Source organism: Aptenodytes forsteri, unplaced genomic scaffold (genome assembly GCF_000699145.1).
Source record: "Aptenodytes forsteri isolate BGI_AS27 unplaced genomic scaffold, ASM69914v1 Scaffold847, whole genome shotgun sequence".
NCBI lineage: Eukaryota > Metazoa > Chordata > Aves > Sphenisciformes > Spheniscidae > Aptenodytes > Aptenodytes forsteri.
Genome location: NW_008794623.1, coordinates 159,164 through 180,923, shown reverse-complemented (window position 1 = coordinate 180,923; position 21,760 = coordinate 159,164). Strand labels below are relative to the sequence as shown.

The 21,760-nt window shown below is 51.7% G+C and overlaps 1 protein-coding gene across 1 annotated transcript; it reads right to left on the bottom strand.

Annotated features, from left to right (window-relative positions):
• Positions 1-658: 658 nt before the first annotated feature.
• On the bottom strand, positions 659-7,655 carry LOC103893973 (trichohyalin). Its single transcript, XM_009273276.1, has 2 exons — positions 7,518-7,655; positions 659-7,027 (listed from the first exon to the last, which is right to left on the bottom strand). The coding sequence occupies exons 1-2, from the start codon at positions 7,653-7,655 to the stop codon at positions 659-661; spliced, it is 6,507 nt and encodes a 2,168-aa protein (XP_009271551.1).
• Positions 7,656-21,760: the final 14,105 nt, after the last annotated feature.

The following is a 21,760-nucleotide window of genomic DNA, read 5'->3' as shown; positions in this document are numbered from 1 at the left end:
GAAGAAAGAGACCCCCCCCCACCTGCCACCATTACCCTGCGGTAACCACAGCATAACTCAGCTGCTTCAAAGCCTCCGTGAGGCTGGAGCTGGGATTCTGCTCAGCTGTTAGGGGAGCAGAAAGGTGTAACCAAAACCACTGAGTTTACAAAAGCGGTTTTTTCCCAGCCTTGAGGATTTTCAGGCCCCAGAATGAGTATGATTGAGCTACTGGGATTTTTAGGTTTTTTTTGCATTGCAGAGCAGAAGCTAACAGGAGAGCCAGTCACGGGGCTAGGCAGAGGTGAGTGCAGTGAGATGTGGAACAGTCATGCCACAGGGTAGAAGAGATGACAGGAACATAAAGGACAGAGAGACCCAAGGAATCCAATTAGAGCAGAAAAGTGACTAAATACTGCATTAAGGTGGATAGACACAATGCAGGAAGGCAGAAGCTGCAGATCCTGGGGTAACTCTCTGCCTGTCTAGCCGCTGAGGATTTGTTAGATGGAAAAATCCCAAACTCACTTGACACCCTCACAGAGCACCCCATTAACCCTTTTTTGTCGGACACTTCTGTGCCACCACATGGTAACCTCCTAAACCGAAAGCAGAGAGCAGAAGTGATCCTCAAAGCGACTCGGAGAAGACCCACCAGCTCCAGGGAGGGGACTTGCCCTTAAGGTGCTTTGGCTTCGTCCCCGGCAGGACAGCTCGGTGCCTTCTGTGAGACCCGGGGGCTGGGGGGACCCTGGCTCTGCTTGGTGCAAAGACGTGGTTCCTCCTCCCGTTGAGGCTGGGCGTCGCTCACTTGCTGGAGGTTCCTCTTCTCCTCCTGCCGTGGCTGGCGGCTCTTCTCCGGCAGGGGAAGCTCTGCACCCTCACGGCAGTTGCTGGCCTCATCTCTCTGGGGCAGCTGGGGATGGCTCTCTTTGGCAGCTCGCTGGCCTGGCTCGCAAGCTTCCCGTGGCTCCGGAGCCTGGGGCAGAGGTGGGCAGCTCTTGGCCTCCCTGTCCTCACACGCCCTCACCGGGCAGCTGGATTCGGGCTCCCATGGGACCTGCTCCTTGGCAGCTTTTGATCCATCTCCCCGGGACTGATGGTCCTTCTTTTCTGCGTGAGGCATCTTGAGGTGCTGGCTGTCCCTCCTGTCCTCCTTGGGCTTTGCCCGGCAAGGGTCACCCTTAACACCATCCGGCTTGGAGGCAGAAGCCTGGTGAGGCCTTTCCTTCACCCCTGTTTCAGACCTCTCCTGTGGCTCGTTGAGATCCCCTGTGTTTTCCTGGGAGCTAGAAGCTGGTGTGCCCCCTTGCCGCGGCAGTTCGGACTCCCCTGTTTCTCGCTCATCCCTTTGGGGTCGTGGCTCTGAGTGGTTCCTTCTGTCACACGGGACTGCTGGTGGCTGGGGTGAGACAGAGCACTTCTTCACGTAGATGGGCTGCCCCAGGTCATGGGGCTGGTGGCAGACGATCTTGTAGTTGGTACCTTCAGGATCATTCAAATTCTGGATCACGTGGATCAAGTACGCAATGGTCTGAGGCTCGCAGGACTGAGGGATGACCTGCACCTCTGGCCGTACATCAGGCTCAGCGGGGATGTAACGGACCCTCATGTTGCTGACAGATGACTCCTCTCCTGAGGGGCAGAGGTCTCTGTTATCCACATCCACGGTTTGGTAGAGGCACCTTTCGTGCCTTCGTCCTTCATCCTCATGTGTCCAGCAGCTGTCTGGCTCACGTGCTTCTTCCTCATGTAAAAGCCTGTGGTTCCTCCATTCTTGGTCTTCCGAGGGCTCGCAGGGGGTGCTTTCACACAGCTTACGCCGTAAATCATTTCCCTGACGGTGGCACAGAAACTCTCTCTCCTGTTCTTCTTCAAGTATCTGGAGGCTGCTTCCCTCGCGTGTCTCCCTCTGGTTGGCTGTCTCACCTCGCTCTTCCCTTTCGCGTGTCTGGTGGCTGCGGTGCTCATAGGCCTCCAGCTCCAGCTCCCACTGGCGATCGATCCTCCTCTCCCGCACGGGCTCTTCCCTCTCTCTTCCCCGGCAAACCCTCCTCTCATCCTCTGGTTCTTCACACTCATGGCGACGGTCCCTCCTTTCCACGTCCTCACGTGGCTCCAGTTCCCGGGACTCACGGTGGATCTTCACGTCTGCTTCTGCTGCCGCCACCGCAGTCTCTCGTGTCCTTTCGTACCTCACTGACTCACGTTGTCTCCTTCCATCGTCTTCGGGCTCGCGTGTTTGACAGTCCCGTCTCTCACATGCCTCTCTCTGGTTTGTCGTGGCACCTCGCTCTTCCCTTTCGCGTGTCTGGCGGCTGCGGCGCTCATAGGCCTCCAGCTCCAGCTCCCGCTGGCGATCGATCCTCCTCTCCCGCACGGGCTCTTCCCTCTCTCTTCCCCGGCAAACCCTCCTCTCATCCTCTGGTTCTTCACACTCATGGCGACGGTCCCTCCTTTCCACGTCCTCACGTGGCTCCAGTTCCCGGGACTCACGGTGGATCTTCACGTCTGCTTCTGCTGCCGCCACCGCAGTCTCTCGTGTCCTTTCGTACCTCACTGACTCACGTTGTCTCCTTCCATCGTCTTCGGGCTCGCGTGTTTGACAGTCCCGTCTCTCACATGCCTCTCTCTGGTTTGTCGTGGCACCTCGCTCTTCCCTTTCGCGTGTCTGGCGGCTGCGGCGCTCATAGGCCTCCAGCTCCAGCTCCCGCTGGCGATCGATCCTCCTCTCCCGCACGGGCTCTTCCCTCTCTCTTCCCCGGCAAACCCTCCTCTCATCCTCTGGTTCTTCACACTCATGGCGACGGTCCCTCCTTTCCACGTCCTCACGTGGCTCCAGTTCCCGGGACTCACGGTGGATCTTCACGTCTGCTTCTGCTGCCGCCACCGCAGTCTCTCGTGTCCTTTCGTACCTCACTGACTCACGTTGTCTCCTTCCATCGTCTTCGGGCTCGCGTGTTTGACAGTCCCGTCTCTCACATGCCTCTCTCTGGTTTGTCGTGGCACCTCGCTCTTCCCTTTCGCGTGTCTGGCGGCTGCGGCGCTCATAGGCCTCCAGCTCCAGCTCCCGCTGGCGATCGATCCTCCTCTCCCGCACGGGCTCTTCCCTCTCTCTTCCCCGGCAAACCCTCCTCTCATCCTCTGGTTCTTCACACTCATGGCGACGGTCCCTCCTTTCCACGTCCTCACGTGGCTCCAGTTCCCGGGACTCACGGTGGATCTTCACGTCTGCTTCTGCTGCCGCCACCGCAGTCTCTCGTGTCCTTTCGTACCTCACTGACTCACGTTGTCTCCTTCCATCGTCTTCGGGCTCGCGTGTTTGACAGTCCCGTCTCTCACATGCCTCTCTCTGGTTTGTCGTGGCACCTCGCTCTTCCCTTTCGCGTGTCTGGCGGCTGCGGCGCTCATAGGCCTCCAGCTCCAGCTCCCGCTGGCGATCGATCCTCCTCTCCCGCACGGGCTCTTCCCTCTCTCTTCCCCGGCAAACCCTCCTCTCATCCTCTGGTTCTTCACACTCATGGCGACGGTCCCTCCTTTCCACGTCCTCACGTGGCTCCAGTTCCCGGGACTCACGGTGGATCTTCACGTCTGCTTCTGCTGCCGCCACCGCAGTCTCTCGTGTCCTTTCGTACCTCACTGACTCACGTTGTCTCCTTCCATCGTCTTCGGGCTCGCGTGTTTGACAGTCCCGTCTCTCACATGCCTCTCTCTGGTTTGTCGTGGCACCTCGCTCTTCCCTTTCGCGTGTCTGGCGGCTGCGGCGCTCATAGGCCTCCAGCTCCAGCTCCCGCTGGCGATCGATCCTCCTCTCCCGCACGGGCTCTTCCCTCTCTCTTCCCCGGCAAACCCTCCTCTCATCCTCTGGTTCTTCACACTCATGGCGACGGTCCCTCCTTTCCACGTCCTCACGTGGCTCCAGTTCCCGGGACTCACGGTGGATCTTCACGTCTGCTTCTGCTGCCGCCACCGCAGTCTCTCGTGTCCTTTCGTACCTCACTGACTCACGTTGTCTCCTTCCATCGTCTTCGGGCTCGCGTGTTTGACAGTCCCGTCTCTCACATGCCTCTCTCTGGTTTGTCGTGGCACCTCGCTCTTCCCTTTCGCGTGTCTGGCGGCTGCGGCGCTCATAGGCCTCCAGCTCCAGCTCCCGCTGGCGATCGATCCTCCTCTCCCGCACGGGCTCTTCCCTCTCTCTTCCCCGGCAAACCCTCCTCTCATCCTCTGGTTCTTCACACTCATGGCGACGGTCCCTCCTTTCCACGTCCTCACGTGGCTCCAGTTCCCGGGACTCACGGTGGATCTTCACGTCTGCTTCTGCTGCCGCCACCGCAGTCTCTCGTGTCCTTTCGTACCTCACTGACTCACGTTGTCTCCTTCCATCGTCTTCGGGCTCGCGTGTTTGACAGTCCCGTCTCTCACATGCCTCTCTCTGGTTTGTCGTGGCACCTCGCTCTTCCCTTTCGCGTGTCTGGCGGCTGCGGCGCTCATAGGCCTCCAGCTCCAGCTCCCGCTGGCGATCGATCCTCCTCTCCCGCACGGGCTCTTCCCTCTCTCTTCCCCGGCAAACCCTCCTCTCATCCTCTGGTTCTTCACACTCATGGCGACGGTCCCTCCTTTCCACGTCCTCACGTGGCTCCAGTTCCCGGGACTCACGGTGGATCTTCACGTCTGCTTCTGCTGCCGCCACCGCAGTCTCTCGTGTCCTTTCGTACCTCACTGACTCACGTTGTCTCCTTCCATCGTCTTCGGGCTCGCGTGTTTGACAGTCCCGTCTCTCACATGCCTCTCTCTGGTTTGTCGTGGCACCTCGCTCTTCCCTTTCGCGTGTCTGGCGGCTGCGGCGCTCATAGGCCTCCAGCTCCAGCTCCCGCTGGCGATCGATCCTCCTCTCCCGCACGGGCTCTTCCCTCTCTCTTCCCCGGCAAACCCTCCTCTCATCCTCTGGTTCTTCACACTCATGGCGACGGTCCCTCCTTTCCACGTCCTCACGTGGCTCCAGTTCCCGGGACTCACGGTGGATCTTCACGTCTGCTTCTGCTGCCGCCACCGCAGTCTCTCGTGTCCTTTCGTACCTCACTGACTCACGTTGTCTCCTTCCATCGTCTTCGGGCTCGCGTGTTTGACAGTCCCGTCTCTCACATGCCTCTCTCTGGTTTGTCGTGGCACCTCGCTCTTCCCTTTCGCGTGTCTGGCGGCTGCGGCGCTCATAGGCCTCCAGCTCCAGCTCCCGCTGGCGATCGATCCTCCTCTCCCGCACGGGCTCTTCCCTCTCTCTTCCCCGGCAAACCCTCCTCTCATCCTCTGGTTCTTCACACTCATGGCGACGGTCCCTCCTTTCCACGTCCTCACGTGGCTCCAGTTCCCGGGACTCACGGTGGATCTTCACGTCTGCTTCTGCTGCCGCCACCGCAGTCTCTCGTGTCCTTTCGTACCTCACTGACTCACGTTGTCTCCTTCCATCGTCTTCGGGCTCGCGTGTTTGACAGTCCCGTCTCTCACATGCCTCTCTCTGGTTTGTCGTGGCACCTCGCTCTTCCCTTTCGCGTGTCTGGCGGCTGCGGCGCTCATAGGCCTCCAGCTCCAGCTCCCGCTGGCGATCGATCCTCCTCTCCCGCACGGGCTCTTCCCTCTCTCTTCCCCGGCAAACCCTCCTCTCATCCTCTGGTTCTTCGCACTCATGGCGACGGTCCCTCCTTTCCACGTCCTCACGTGGCTCCAGTTCCCGGGACTCACGGTGGATCTTCACGTCTGCTTCTGCTGCCGCCACCGCAGTCTCTCGTGTCCTTTCGTACCTCACTGACTCACGTTGTCTCCTTCCATCGTCTTCGGGCTCGCGTGTTTGACAGTCCCGTCTCTCACATGCCTCTCTCTGGTTTGTCGTGGCACCTCGCTCTTCCCTTTCGCGTGTCTGGCGGCTGCGGCGCTCATAGGCCTCCAGCTCCAGCTCCCGCTGGCGATCGATCCTCCTCTCCCGCACGGGCTCTTTCCTCCTTTCATCATCTTGTTCTTTGCACTCCTGACCCTCATGGATGTCTGTCTCACTTTCTGGACATTCATGCTCATGTTTTTGATTCTTCCGTTGTTCATCAATACCTCTTTCTGGCTCACAGATCTCGTAGTACCTGAGGTCAAGTTCTAGCGGTTCCTGAATGTATGACTGATGTGGGTGTCTTGAGTCTAGGCAGTCAGTCTCACGCGGCTGGTGACTGCTCTGTTCAAGTGCTTTTTTTTCTAGCTCACATAGGTGGTAGCGGCTTCTCTCTTCAGGGTCTAATTCAGGTTTATGTGGCTGGGTATTACTTCCTCTCTCTGCTTCTTGTGGTCGCTGGTTTTTTTGATCAGATGCTGGTAGTCCTGCGGTAGTGGTAGGCCCATGTGACTGATGGCTACTGCACCGCTTTGGCAGTGGTTGAGGTTGACAGATCTGGCTGCGACTCCTCACATCTGCCAGTTGTTCTGGCTGAGGCCCCTCTTGATTTTGCCTCTCATCTGCCTGCACTCCGGGCTCATGTGCTTGCAAGCTGCCACGCTTGCAGAGTTGTACATCTCCTCGTCTGTCTGGCTCCGGTGGCTGACGTCTTCTCTGGCTGTTCCGTTGGTGGCATGGCTCTTGGCTTTGTTCTTCGTGTACCTGAGGGATTGGCTCCTCCGGCTTGCTGCTTTGCTTTGCATCGTTTCTGCTTTGTGTGTTACGTTGCTGGTGATGACTCCCTGTTCCCTCTAGTGTTTCAAGCTTGTTGACCCTGGTGTCTTGTTGCAGCTCAGGTTCACAGGGGGGATGGTGATCACTCTCACAGGTTTGTTGTTCCTCCTCCTGGAGCTGCCGACGGCTCCCTCTGTTCTTAATGTCCGGCTCTCGGAGTGACTTGCCACTGGTTGTCAGCGTTGTTCTTTGCAGAAGGCTTGGTCCCTTCGGCAGGTACCAGTAGCAGGCCTTAGCCACTCTGAACACCAGAAGCAGGAACTCATTAAAATCTATTTCCCCATCACCATCCCACTCCAGAAACTGCAGAATCTTGTCAATTGTCTGAGGGTCGTGCGGCTTCTGCAGGCAAAACACACACAGGGAAAAAAAAAAAGGGGTTTTAGCCTTCCTGCCTCTTGTCAGAGAAGTGCAAAGACAGGGATAATTGCAGTCTTTTCTCCTTCCATGTCTCACACCTTCACTTTTATAGCTCAGCAACAACTCCATGTCTTTGTTCTCCATTTTCCCGGTTGTTCCGTGGCTGTAGCTAACCAGCTCTCTTCTCTTTGGGATATGCTGTATCCCTCTACTGGATGCATTTCCTTTCTACCTTTGAAAGAAAACCATACCTCCCCGCGATTCGTTCTCCAGCTTTTGCCCATTTGCTCATGACAAAATGGGTTGGAAGAGCTGGTGAAGCAGTCAGTGCGAAGGAAGCAACTGCTGCTCCTCTTTGGTGAAAGCCTCCCCATCCCACTGTCATAAGAATCATCCCCTCTCCAGAAGGAGATTTTGCAGTCCCTGCACTCCACTCTTGGCCTCAAGCCCTCCACCTCGCAGCAGGACTCACAGCTATGACATCTGCAAACTCCCTCTGGATGAACTCTTTCATCTTCCTTCGGCTGAAGTTGGAGCAGTCTCCATCTTCCTTTGCATGTTTGTGAAAGACGCTGATGATGGTGGAAACGCTGTCTAAGAAGCGAGACATCTTCCTGCAGATTCAAGCAAGCCTGCGAGAAAAGGAGCAGATCTAAGGATGGGAGATTCGCTTGCCTCTGAGCATGAAAAGAGAGGGGAGAACTGCTGGGGTCAGGCTGTGTGTGTTAACAGGACCCTGGGTGCCGTGTGCTGTGTGTCCGCTCCTGTGCCATGGTGAGCTCTGTTTCACCAGAGCACTGGGAAGAAATTCAAATGCTTAGGGGTTTTAGTGGGATGGGGAGTGTCCTCCAACTTGTCTACTGACGTATTTGAATGATGTTTGGTAGGGGAAGGCAGGATGCCATGCCTCCCCTCCCAGGATCGCAGGGAGGGGACTGGGAGTGGTGACTCAAGAGATGCCCCAAGAATCCATCCCCAGGGGGCTATACCAGGTACTTATGTTTCCAGGACTCACGCTGCTATCTCTGCCTGGCACTAAGATAGACCGGCTTCTCTGGAGCAGGTTAGAGGATGTCTAAAGCAGCGCTGGCATGGCCTGAGACAAGATCTAGCTGGGTCAGAGACAGGTAGAGTGCTTACAGGGAGTTAAAACAAGCCCTGTGGCTGATGCTCCTGTGGCTGATGCTCCTGTGACCAGTAGTAATGCAAAACAATTGATAAAACTTTCATTACAGCATCAGTTCGACTGGCAAATAGATTTTCACCAGAGAGGGACTGTCAGATCACCTAGCCAGAGCGACTTATTTAATTTTGCTGAGATCTGCTTGGCAGAAAGCAGTGCTCCCGTTGGAGCTTTGTGCCTGGAAACCTCAAAAGCCACCTCCTTCCTTCCTCCTCACAGCATTCCTAAGCCTGTTATCAGGTACATCAGTGCTGAGATCTCAGCTTGCAGCTGGGGAAGCTGTGCCGTGTCTGCCTTGCCGCCTCTATAACGTGCACGTACGCATGGACACATGTGCACACCTCTGCATACGAAATCCTGGTTTTTGGTGTTTCTGTAGAAAACAGAAAATTTCTCCAATCTGTTCATTCTGGCTGGGAGCTGACTCCAGACCAAAGTGAGGCACAAAACCTGTCTGCCTCTCTTGTTTTCCCTTTGAGAAAAGCTGCCTCGACACACGGACACACGACGGCAGCATGCAGGTGTCCGAACAACACAAAACAAGACTTCACTGGATATAAACGCAAAAGACTCTCAGAAAACACTGCAGCAGGAATGACGCTGCCACCCAACATGAATCCTATAGAAATAACATGTCCTTGCCCAGCAAAGTGCACGTTTCAGAAGGAGTGACTTACCCAAATCACCAACGGGATCAAGTGGGATTCCTGTGAAGCCGTGCGAAGTGATCGGAGGACCTGAGTGCTTTTATAGGGTCCTTGACGGAGCTACAGAAAGGAGACACCCTTTGTGGACGTTGTCCTGATTCATCTTTGGCCAAGCCCAGCTGCACCTTCACGTCCTCAAACGGGTTATTTAACTTACCATCCCCTTACCTATCATTTTAACCCAGAAATAGCAGTTGCCATGTGGCAATTCAGGCACTGGCTGGTTCCACCTAATCCAGACTGTAAAGTTATTTTACAGGCTGATTGTATTTCAGATTTTAAAAAATCTAGAGTAGCTATAAAGTGTATAATGGGAGAGTGTATTTTTACATAAATGTGCATTTGCATATGTATGAATTTATATCTGTATAATAAACACACACACACACATAAAAATAGTACCAGAATGAAGTTTTGAGGATGGGGACAGAAGTGCTGATGGTAGCAGAGCTCACTATGAGCAGATCAGGGACAGTCGAGATCTGTATGGCCCATGATCTTGGTACCGCAATACCAGAGATTATTTTTGTTTGCTTTTTGTGCAGTTCCTTCGGCACCTCGGGCCTGAGGTCAATGGGGTTTGGGTCTGGCTTTCGCTCACAGAAGGACGGAAGAAGACCTAAGTGCTATGAAAATAGTGAAATGCGGGTGCACAGCAGTGAGATCCCCAAATCCTCCAGATCTTGGCTTGTGTGTCATCCTTGTAGAGTGTGCTGCAAAATGTGTTTTATTTTTGGTAACTTATTAAGGAGCCTTTTTCTTATATCATCCAGTTTTTTGTTGGGAAAAAAACCCAACTACAAACAGAACGTTTTTAAATGGTAAAGTTTGCAAAATGAATTTTTGTACAAGAAAATTTCTGTTCAATAAGCAATGACTTTTCACTGAGAAAAATCACGATAAAACATTTTTCATATTAACGGTCTTCCACGAACGACTTTCATTTCAACTTTGCTTGATCTTTAATTAAAAATAAAAGCAGAAACCTCTCTGCTGAGAGGTCGATTCATGTTGAATCTTCATCTGGTTGCCCTAGGCAGCTTTTGCTGTAATTACCTCTACAATCTTCTTTTTTTTAATCTTTTAACTGTAAATTAATTAGAGACCAACTGATTCCTTTGTTCACCCCTAACTCTCCCAGTACACGGAGCAAATAAGGAAGACACCAGCCGTGCCACCTGGGCCCCTGCTTTTGGTTTTGGAGGTAGGATGCTGCCTTGACAAGCATGATGGAGACATTGCGGAGAGCCTTCAGAGCATGAACTTGTCACGCAGCCTTGGGTGAGTGGCTCATCTGGCTCATCTGTAAGGTAAGATCATACTGGGTGTAGGAGCCTAATTAATTAGTGCTGGTAACACCTTGGGGATACTCATACAAGTGCGTACGAAGGATTGTTACTAACCATACTTCATTTTTGAGCTTTTTTTCAAGATTAAATTATACTTGTGCAAATTATACCCCACCTGTGGGATAATAATACCCTTGGGAAACTGTAATTTTATGGTAGATTGGAGTTATTATTAAAATTAGAGTATTACAGTGCGGCTTGGTGTCCTGTAACAGTCTGTAATCCCCCCCGCAGGGGCTGGGGCAGTGCGGGATGGTCGGGTGCCACGTGAGCCACCGGGCAGAGTTTGGGGATTGATGCAGGAAAAGGTACGTCGCGTTTCGGCCATGCGCATGCTGGCACGCTCGCCTGCTTTCCCGTGCTTTGCTACCATTCCCAGGACAAAGCAATGAGTTTCAAAGCGCGTTCTTGGCAGCACTGAAACCCCCTTTTCTCCAAGGACTTCATTTTCCCCAAAGATGCTTTCATAAGACAGGACTTGCGTAGGTTTTTAAAAGCTGTTACCCAAGAGGGTGGGCTCTGTCCTCCTGCTTCTTACTCAATTCTATGCCCGTCCCCATCACGGTTTATATAGGGCGACCAAGCTTCTATTGCATTTAATCTTAGAGGAACTGGGCCTCTCATGTGGTGTATAAAAGACCTTTTCTCTTCCAACACCTCCCAGGCTCGCAGGACTCTTAGACAGGTATTTGTGTCAGCAGGGTAATTTTCATGTTCTCCTTAAAATGAACTAAAACCCCCCTCTTAACCTCAAATATGACACTCCTGATGGCAAAAATGGTGTTATTCAGAATAGAGCATATAATTAGCATGTCCCTAACAGTGCTTGGTGCCTGCCTGAACTGGGAGGTCGGTTTTTTATTGATGCTGCAAAAGGTGGCAGCTGATGGACAGACAGACTACAGGGGGATGGTTGGGTCTGGTGATTTTAGAGCCTAAGCCAGAGCTAATAAGAAGCACAGAGCTATTGGACGAACCTCTAATTGAGACCTATTTTACAAGAAAAAATGGAGTTCTCTGGAAAATGAAATGTTTTGAGGAATGTCTCAGATGGAATGGGGGTTTTGACAGACAGGTGATGAAATGTAAGTCTTGACTCTCCCATTTCATGTCCACAGTTGTCATGAGATAGGTCAGAACTTATTATTGCTGATATGCTTTATCAGTAGTAGAGCAGACTGGTGTACTTTGTGTCTAATACATTTAATTTTGACATTAGCACAACCAAATCATTTTTGTGATGTACATTCTGGGGATAGTTTTGAAATGCTGGTTTTTCTGATTCAGCGTTTAGCAAATTGTGAAATTCTGGGGTGTCCAAGAGGAATGACGTTTTATTTTCCAGTGAGGTCTCTGCGTGCTGCTTGTCACCGGCCACAGAGCAGGAGGTGCGGGTGCATTTATCATGTGCTGATTTTGCTGATAGGTTGCAAGTGAAAGATAGCATGGGGAAAAACAGGCTGAGCATCACCCTCCCTGCGGGATGCCGAGTCCTGGGCCTGCGTGGTGGTCCAGCACGTCTGAACCCCCTAATAAACCCCACTGACTTCACCGGACTGCTCATGCCCTCAGAGTTACCCACATTCCTATGTGCATGTCTGGACAAGTGCCCGAGGACCTGGTACCCCGAACTGCCTGAACTGAATCTGAGTTTGAGATTGGCTCCGTCTGTGCACGGTTTGCACGTCAGCTTTTTACCTCTGGCCTCCCAGTTGTTGCTGGGGCTGGATGTACCCAAATCATCATTTTTCCTGTGTTTAATATATCTCCACTCCTTCCTCTGGAGACTTCCATAGCTAATAGGGATTTTTTATCTTCATAGCATGCTCCACATTCCCCTTGCTTCTGAGATTATTAATAAGTGAGGTTAAATAGGACAAATCCCTCCCATTCAGTGTTAAGCAGCTGTTTATTCTTTTCACAGCAGACATGAAAAATGCCCGGAGCAGATGGATGCTGTGAGGAATCTGTTCAGGTCGGCCATGCTGTTGTGTTAATTCAGACTTCTACCCCCTCTGAAGACATCTTTCGCAGGGATGTCACATCCCTGCCCGTGAGGAGCAATCGATTCACCTCGGCTAAATTGCGAAGGCAGCTGAGCAGCAGCTCCTGTAGGCTATCCACCCCCAAGACACACCTGCCTCTCTGCAGCTACCCCTCCATCTGCACCCTGGAGCAATCTGGCCATATGTCATGCAAGGGACGGACGCTCAGGTCCTCTGCACCACATCATGTCAACCTGGCTGGCTGCTCAGAGCAGGCTGAGGGCACGCTTGCAGCTACACACCAGGACACTGTGCCGTTTTTGCCTTCAGTTTTATTGCTTTGCTTACACAGGCAGAGGCAGCCTAACACAGAGTGAGAGGGAAGGTCTCTAGTCATGCATAGCTCAGTACAAACCAGGGGTGTGAAGCCCAGGGTTAATAAGGAATTGGACAAGACATGACAAATAGAAATGCAAAAACCAGAGTGGGACTGGACACAAGGTACCTCCTCGCGGGGGGCAACAGCCTCACTTAGGCGGGGGCTTGTATCAGCTTTTACTGCTGTAGTGGCCATTGATACAGAGACTGCAGGAGCTGTTGCTCTATAGAGGCTTGTGTTTGGCGATGAACATCTTGTTGCTGTTGTGCTGGACAAGATGGAGCCTCTGCCTTGCTGTGCTCCTGCTCCAGCACCTTGGATTCAGGGAGCTGGTGGAAAGCCAGGTCATGGCACGTTCCCTGGGGCTTGGAATCCCGACGGGGGCTTGCACCCCACTGTGGGGGCAGCACCTTCCGAGTCTTGCTGGGGTTGGGGTCTTGCTGAGGGGCCTCGCAGACCTGGGTCTTGTTGTTTGGGTCTCTTCCTTGTGTCTCAGAGGGACAATTCAGGTCCTGCTCTGCTGACTCTGTCTCTGGATTCTGATAGTGGTTTGAATCTTGTCCTGGTGCCTCAGTTTCTTTGGCCTGGTGGGGTTTTGGATCCTGTTTTGATGTCTCAGTCTCTTCAGCCTTATGGGTATTTCTGTCCTGCTGTGGGGTTGCAGTGTCCAGAATCTCATCTCTCTCTGGATCCTCTTCTGGTGCTTCAGTCCCATCGTCCTGATGGGCGTCCTGGTCCTGCCCTGGTGTCTCACCCTCCTGGGTTTGACGGGTGTCCTGGTCCTGCTCCTTTGTGTCAGCCTCCTGGGTTTGACGGGTGTCCCGGTCCTGCTCTGGTGTCTCACTCTCCTGGATTTGATGGTTATCTGGGTCCTGTGTCTTAGTGTCCCGGACCTGATTTTTCATACCCTGCTCGGGGACCTGCTGGTTGCTTGAGATCCTCCCCGCTGTGCACGGCCCCGGCAGCTGCTCCCCACCTGCCTTCTTTTGCTCTGTTGGCTCTTGACCATCTTCTGGCGCCTGGTGCTGCTGGAGCGGCTTGTAACAAGCCTTGGCCACGTGGAAAACCAGGCTGAGCAACTCGCTGAAGTCAACCCTGCAGTTGCTGTCATCATCCAGGAAGCACAGCACCTTCTTGATGGTTTTGGGGTCCTGGGGGTTCTGTAAAGAGACAAACGGTGTTGGCAAAGCCCGTGAGCCATTTGTGCCATCTCTCTAGGAGCACTTGAGCAGGCTCAGGGCAGAAATCCAGCCCCATGCCCCCCCTCCTACTGTGGCTCGTGTTGCTCCCCGCACCAAGCTCTACAAGCTGCTGGCACTGGGAGAATGAACAGCCTCTCCTCTTCCTTGCAGATCCCGGGCTTTGAAGGCATCTGTGCCTTTCCCAGGGAGCCAGGTGTCCTGTACACCCGCACGGGAGTGCATGGCTTTACCCACCCCACCGCACTGCTGATCCCAGTCCTGCAGCCAGAAGGCACATCAGCGGCAGGGGCCAGCTGTGGGGCCAGATCCTCACCTCCATCGCGTCTGCGAACTCCTGCTCGATGAGCTGCCTCAGCTCCTCCCTGCTCAGGGGGCTGCAGTTGCCGTCGCTTCTGGCACACATGTAGAAAGCAGCAACGATGCCATTGATGTTTTCCTGGAGCTGGGCCATCTCCCTGCAAAATTGAGGCAGCCTGCGAGAAAAAACACAGACAAAAAGGGGCTTTTTTTGTTTGTTTGTCTGCTTGGTTTTCAGATAAGTTACTCTTAAACAGCACAGCTGGACAGGCAGAGAGAGAAAGAAGAGCCAGCGAAGGGCACAGATAAAATGAAACAGTATAAGGGAAGGGAAAGAGAGAGAAAGAAGGATCTCACAGGAAAACAAATCTGAAAAATGAAACTCGGCTACAGAGATGGCTGGGTGTGAGGACCAGCAGGTGATGGCTGGAGAGGTGAGGGACAGCAAGATCCGAAAGGCTGGGGGCGCACAGTAAGAGAGAAAAAAATCCCGTTTGGCTTTCTCTGGAGCAGAGCAGAGCCGTGAATAGAGGTCATCTCTAACGAACCATGGAATAGTGTAATTCCAGATCTCTTTTCTGATTTTTTTTTTTTCCTTTAGGAGAGCTCAGCAGTGGCAGCTCCAGGGACATCCTCATGGCCAGAAGCTCCTGCTTTCCTGCTGGTAGCAAAGTCAGACAGTGTAAAAAGTCTGTCCAGGCTTACCTGGGTGAGGAGCAGGAACACTGAGCTTCAGGAGCGCAGTCTGGAGCAGATCAGCTCTCGGCCATCTTATATACGGTTCAGGATCACAGCCTGCATCTTCCAGAGGAGACACCCCTTCAGCAGGGCGACCTGAAACATCTCTCACGCAATTACATTGTCATGCCCCTGTCTTCATTTGTCTCTTTCTCATTAACTTCTGCTCTGATGCTTTTCTCTGGAGTTAATGCATGATCCTTCCTAAGCTTGCCCCACCTGCAGACACACTTCAGAGGAATTAACAGAAAAGGCTATTTTTATCACTGGAGGATTTAGTTTAAGGTGATGCCCGAGCAACGCCCGGGACTCTTGTATTTGGAAAATGTGTTTTGTGAGAAGGAGATCCCCAGTGACTGACACACAGGGGAGGAGACCGCCAGGGAGTGCTTGCATGGTGAATAAAGGGAAAAGAAAACAAAGGAAGAAAAATGAGGATATTGTGATGCCAAGATTAATGTGATTCCTTCCAGAAACTCCCTCTTCTGGATCCTGATGGGGAGGTAGGCATCGAGCAAAGAAATCTTTTCAAACAGTGCCACCAAGTGGCACTTGGAGTAGGACAGAGGGGTGACATGGCATGTCCCAGAGCCAGCGAGCAGCTGGGGACTGTGGGCATGGTGGGCTGCAATCACCCATTTACCAGAAGGGGAAACTGAGGCACGTGGCAAGGAAGGGACTTAAGCTCCTTGTGCTGTGTCCAGCACCAGTCCCCCCCTGCAACCCTGTGTCCTGTGGGTGAGGCCACCATATTGGTGCCCAGTGGGTTAACTGGGAGCCCCACAGGCCTAAATGCATTTATTGCTGTTTGCTCAGGAAAATAAATTTTGTGTTGTCTTATCACCCCTCAGGTGCTCCAAATGCAGTGTGATATGAAAGTTGTTTCCTAGGCACTTCGAGTAAGACTTTTTGGTGTCGTCACTGTAGCTTTCTATTTTTAAAGTCCTTTTCTTGGCCAATACATGGTTAATAGGAAAGACTGGGAAAAAATGACATCAGAAATCCATGTAGCTTTTAAAGTACAAGGTGTTTTGGGCACAGAAAATAAAACACATCCAGTTTTGTATTAAAAAAAGCACTTTCAGAAAATGCCCTGGCTTGCTCTGTGCCTGGCAGGGGGAAGGTTAATGGGTCCCACTTCATTTATGTGCAACCCTTTCAGGTGTGCAGGGAAGGGCTGGGAGGGGATAAATATGGGAGGCTGCAGGCTGTCCTGTCCCTTTGGTTGTGTGCTGAGTCCTCTTGAGCTCAGGGTTTCTTTTTCTCTAGCTGGTTCTGTCTGAAACCGTGCCCTTTCTTTAAGCTGGGAGGTTTCTAATATATTGCAGTTTTAATCCCAGGTGCCATCAAGCAGCTCTTCTGTCAGCCTGAGCAGACAGTGCCCAGGGAGGAGCTATGATCTCCCTTTTATTTCTATCTATCAACTTTTCTATCATGTCTGCATGGAAACACACCACTTTCCTCTAACATGTGGCATGTTTGCTGCTAACCTTCTCATTAAGCTGCAGGGAGGGTAGGGGGCAATTACTGGAGGCACCTTGGAGAGGCAGAAGCGTTTAGGGTGTTCTTGCTGAAGTTATTTCTAGTCAAACCACCCAGACCCTGAGCAGGGCGGTTTCTCCTCTTGTAGGCAACTGTAGACAATAACAGGTTTATGTTGTACGGGATTTCATACATGCTTTATGAAGTAGAAAAGGTTAGAGGGTCAAATGTTACGTGAAGAAGTTAAAAGTGCTGCAGAACAGAAAGGAGAAAAGCATCACTTTTAGCAGAGCTTGCAATAAATCATGTTGAATCCAGGGAGCGGAGGGCAGGTGCTTCTGAGACTTGTGCTAACGAAATCACATGAAACTTCAGTGGTGCTGCCTTGAGAGCTGTGAAATAGGAGGGGAGGCTTTGCACAAGCTCATGCCTGGTTTGCAATGATGCTGGGGGGTTCTGAACAGGATTGGGATGGGGCTGGGAGGGGTTGCTCTCTGAAGAGGTCTGGAAAGAAGCTGATCTTCCTAGGAGATCCTCTACAACAGAAAAGCAGTATTTGTGCTGCTCTCTATCCCAAAAACTGCTCTTCCAGCGGAGCCAAATTGCTTAATACAATTAGCTCATGATGCCTTTGGCTGAGATAAAGCTTGAGCTCCAATTTCTCTGTTTTCACCCAATACCAAAAGGGGCTAGCAGCCTCCAAGGCTGTGCCCCATGTGGTTAGAGATTCCGGGACACCCCAAGACCTTCAAACTGTGCTGGAAAGGCATCTTTAGCACCACAGCTCAAGTTTTGGAGCAGGAGGAGCAGCGTCTTGCTTTAGCGCGACTGATCACTCTTTCCCCTGTGATGCCACCCGCACTTGAGGGAAGAATAAATACTTTGGGAGTTTGTGTTTGAAGCAGCCAAAACGCACGTTAATTGGGGCTGGCTTTCCAAGGTGGGTTTACCATGGAGGCATGGAGGTAAGGTGTATGGTGTGGCGGAGGAGGGAACAAGTTTGCAGTGCTTCGTTTGCTTGGCAAACTCACTCCACTAATATTCACAAATCTTTGAGGTGTATTTGCTGAAGGAGCTCTGTTTTCTGAGCTCACCTGTAGAAGATGCACTGGGGCACTGGGCAAACCAGCTTCTCTGGATAGGCAGTGTGTATTCAAGCTTAGGCTGCTGGTAAAATGCTCTCTGGTCGCTTTCTTTAAGCGGTTTGATCGCTTAAATTTATCCACGTCTGTCCAGTCCACCTTTCTTTCTGTTTTGTGGGCAAAAAGATATTCTAAGCACACTGGTCTGTGCGTTCACACGAGGGGCAGCTGTGGTTCCCTGGGCTGTGGACTGCGCAGCTGGGATGGGTTTGGAGGAGTGAGGTGCACCAGGGCTGGGTGAAGCTGGAGGTGACACCTGGCTCACGGCAGCACTGGGACTTTGGCATGGTCATTTGGAGCAAGACTCGTGTCAGATGTACAGAAAAAAAGGTGTGGAAAATCTGTGTGTATGGTTACGTAGGAGCTTTTAAATAGTTTAATAGCTGTTATTACCACGATGGTGATTGCTGAAGATCTACAATTTAGGTCATGCTTAAATTTCTCCTGCTGTATTTTGATGTGTAAAACTTCAGGTATACCAACCTCACCTAAAATTCTTTTCTTTGAAGATATAACCAGGAAACTGGTGCCTCCTCAGACAGCCCAGGGTTATTTTCCTCTCTTCTGCCTGAAGACCTTGTGGATCTGGAAAATTGCTCAACTCCTCGGTTAATGGGGAGGAAAGGAAGAAGCAGATGAAGGAGGCATTGGGAGGGAATGGGGCACAGAAAACGCATTGCCAGCAGTCGGGGGTATGTGGTGAGCGTGTGTCAGGCAGTAATTTGGTGTTGAGCTGGTGTTGGGTGTTAGGGCTTGGGGGTGTATAAGGTCTGGGGCTCAAGGGGGTGGGAGTTAGGGCAGAGCGGTCGGGTATCTCAAGAAAAAAATAAAGCAGGAAATTACTGTTTACTCCTGCATGACTCTGATTGTTCCTGCTCAGCAGGGAGGAGCAGAAGTGTAGGTTAGCGCTGATGAAGGAGGGAAAGTGCTGCACTGAAGGTTTAACGTGAGAAAGCATTTAAATATGGGTTTTGGAGAGCTGGAAGGCTTCAGGGCTCGAATGGATGGGGCTTGCTTTGGGAGGTTAAAAGAAAAAGCAAATGCCTGGTTCGTGCCTGCGCTCTGTGCAGCCATGGGACCTGGAGGTTTTATCTGTGGTTATTGCCTTCCTAACGTGCCTCCTTTGCCTTTTCTTCCTGGTTTTTTCCTTCTTTCTTTTGCCTGCTGAGACCTGAGGGCAGTTTACACTGAGGTTCAGGCTTACCTCCCTTTTCTTGCCTTGTTCCATACACGAAGCATGATTCCTGAACTTTCCCAGGGCTGGAGCCCATTATACAAAGAGTTTTATCGCTACATCTATGTCATTATTGGGAATTAAGCTAATTGGAATAAAATGCTTTATTTTCCTATGCTGCCTAGGCATTTCAGCAAGTTATTTCTGTTGCAACCTTCTTTATTGCTAATTCATTGTGACATTAAGAAGTTTAATACATCAGCTTTTCTCTAATACACGTTTCCACTTTTTTACATGTTAATGAGCATATTTAACATATTTCTTCAGAGATAATTGGATTCTAAGACTCCCTGTGGTAATGCACTGAAAGCCAGCTAGCAATGCCTTTAATATCTAAAAGACTCTTTCTGCATTTGAATAATCCCACAATTAAAATTAGGAATTAATCTCTTGGTTGAAACAAGGCTTTTGAGGATACTTTTCTTGTTTTGAGACAGTTTTAATACATATGTTAACTATACTTACGGAGAAGTTAATTAAACCCTTCCTTTGCATTTGTACCCCAGAACTCACAAAGGGGCACAGGTATCTCAGATTATCTTGTTCCTCTCACCCATTGATCCTCCTTGTGAAGGCAGGATTTTTCTGTGCTTCATTTGCCCATAATTTATCCAGCCAGCTGCTTTAATTCAAAACATAGAAGCTATCATTGAGTAAATTATTTTTTCTGAAGGTGCAAAGGAACTCACAAGTTTACTTAAACAGTTCTAGGTCTGGAAAAGGAAAGGAAATAATTATATGTAGCTAGTCAGCGCATAGAGAGCACGTATGAAATTCCGTATCTCATTTTAAGCAAATCTTTAGCAATTAGAGACTAAGAATAAACCTAATGTGGAAATAGGACAGGGAGGAAGGTGAGATGAGATCATCCCACATTTACTGCTATGAAGAATTGTTTCACCTCTCTCCAAAGGCACCTGCTTGTCACTGTAAGGAGGAGGACCCCCAGTGAGGCAGCATGCTGTATGGCAGTCCTTCAATCCAGATGTTTGGGAACGCTGTTAACTGACAGATGATCAAGACAAAATTAATCACGCAGCTACTACTCGTTACCTCCAGCCCAGAAGACTCCAAGTCCTGCTTTTTATCTGTCATCAGAAAACGAGCTTTGACACTGCCCGTCTGTTCCTTGCCTTTCAACTTCTCCGAGCTCCAGCAGGAAATGTCCTCCTGCCTTCCCGAGCTGTGCACCACCAGAGGACGCTGCCTGTGTGCATGCAGAGTCACACGTGTGCATGCTTGCTGTGGGTGCCCAAGCCAAGCGTGTGCGTGCACAGACACACCTGTATGTGTTTGGTGTGGGCAGCTGGGACGCCATCCCTCCCGTCAGGTCTGCTGCCCGCACCCAGACCTCACTCAGACGTGCGCTCTGAGCCAGCCACAGGGCTTAGCTTTGGAAAATCAGCTTCTGGGCAGAGCTCTGACCATGAACCAGCTTTTTGTGGTAGTGCTCAGAGGCTGGGTGGGTGTAGCAGCCCGGCTGCGAGCACTCCTCTTTGATTTTCTTCCCCTACCGTATCATTCTGAGCTCAGAGCCATTGATCCTGCCGTGTGCGGGGACCTCGGCTGGGGATGGAGCCAGCGGCAGTTTGCTCCTGCCACCCATGTGCCTGTGGAGCTCGCTGCCTCATCCCGGGGCTGTCAGCGGAGGAGATGGGCTGGGATGGGACAGGGCAGTTGGCTCAGCTGTGGTCTCTGCTGGCTTGCTCCACTCAAAAGCTGAGGGTTTGGTGGAGACCTGAGTCACCTCTTGTGGCCGTGGTGGAAGTGAGTCAAGGGCTGCACTCATTTCGGCTGCTCCCCTTGGTGGTGGGGATAATTTCCGTGCCTTTGCCCGTTAGCTTCTTCACTGCCCAGCACATCAGCAGGAGAATTTCAGTTCCTTTTGCTAGCTCATTTTCGGAGGAAGCTGCAATTTTGGGCAATGGCTTAAAGTCTCAGGTTTAGTGTCTTCTCTGGTTGGGGTAGAAAGCTGCTTTCTGCTGTCCTGAAAAGCAGCTCTGGCACCAAGGAGTTAACACAGGAGCATCGAGGGCAGGTGGAGAGGAAGCAACTAAGAAGTGCTCAGGGGTGACTGTGCTGCAACAATGGGAGCGTCATCTAGAGCAGAGGGTGGAAGGGGGCAGAGAGGGCGTGTTGGGAAACATGACCTGATAGAAAACCCACCAAAGCCAGGCTGGGTGGGTGCATCTGCCTGGGCAAGGTGCTGCTGGGGAGGAACAAGGTGTTGTGTTGTGTTGAGCTAGCAGCGAGGACCAGAGGGGGCAAGACGGAGCTTGCCTGGCAGGGACGTGTATCTGGCAGTGGTACGGCAGCACTCAGCGAGGTGAACAGTGCATGGAAGCTGCTTGCACAAGGCTTGTGCGGTGGCAGCAGGGGGGAAAGCCAGGCAGTAAGCAGGCTGATGCACCTTGTCCTGCACTGTGCTACCTGTGTTGCTTGCAGGAATGCAACTCCTGCCTGCCCTGCCCGCTCCTCTCCTTTTTTCCAGAGATGTACAGATAGGGAAATCGCCTGCTTGCTTTTTTTTTATAGCAGTTTATCTTTCTTTAGCCTGGCTTTCCCAAGAAGTAAAGCTTCTATGCTCTCAATTTTAATATCCTAAGCACAGCAAACTCACTCACACAGCAAGCTCACTACCCTGGACTTCAGGAGAGCATACTTGGGCCTCTTCAGGGATCTGCCTGGTAGAGTGCCATGGGAGAAAGCCCTGCAGGGGAGAGGGGCCCAAAAAAGCTGGCTAATATTCAAGGATCACCTCCTTCAAGCTCAGGAGCGATGCATCCCCACAAAGAGGAAGTCAGGCAAAACTGCCAGGAGGCCTGCATGGATGAACAAGGAGCTCCTGGACAAACTCAAACACAAAAAGGAAGCCTACAGAGGGTGGAAGCAAGGACAGGGAGCCTGGGAGGAATACAGAGAAATTGTCCGAGCAGCCAGGGATCAGGTTAGGAAAGCTAAAGCCCTGATAGAATTAAATCTGGCCAGGGACATCAAGGGCAACAAGAAAAGATTCT

Coding starts and splice junctions, on each gene's coding strand:
- LOC103893973 (XM_009273276.1), bottom strand. CDS start 7,655: ATGTCTCGCTTCTTAGACAGCGTTTCCACCATCATCAGCGTCTTTCAC. Junction 7,028..7,517: donor AGTTTGCAGATGTCATAGCT/GTGAGTCCTGCT, acceptor TTTTGCCTGCAG/AAGCCGCACGACCCTCAGAC.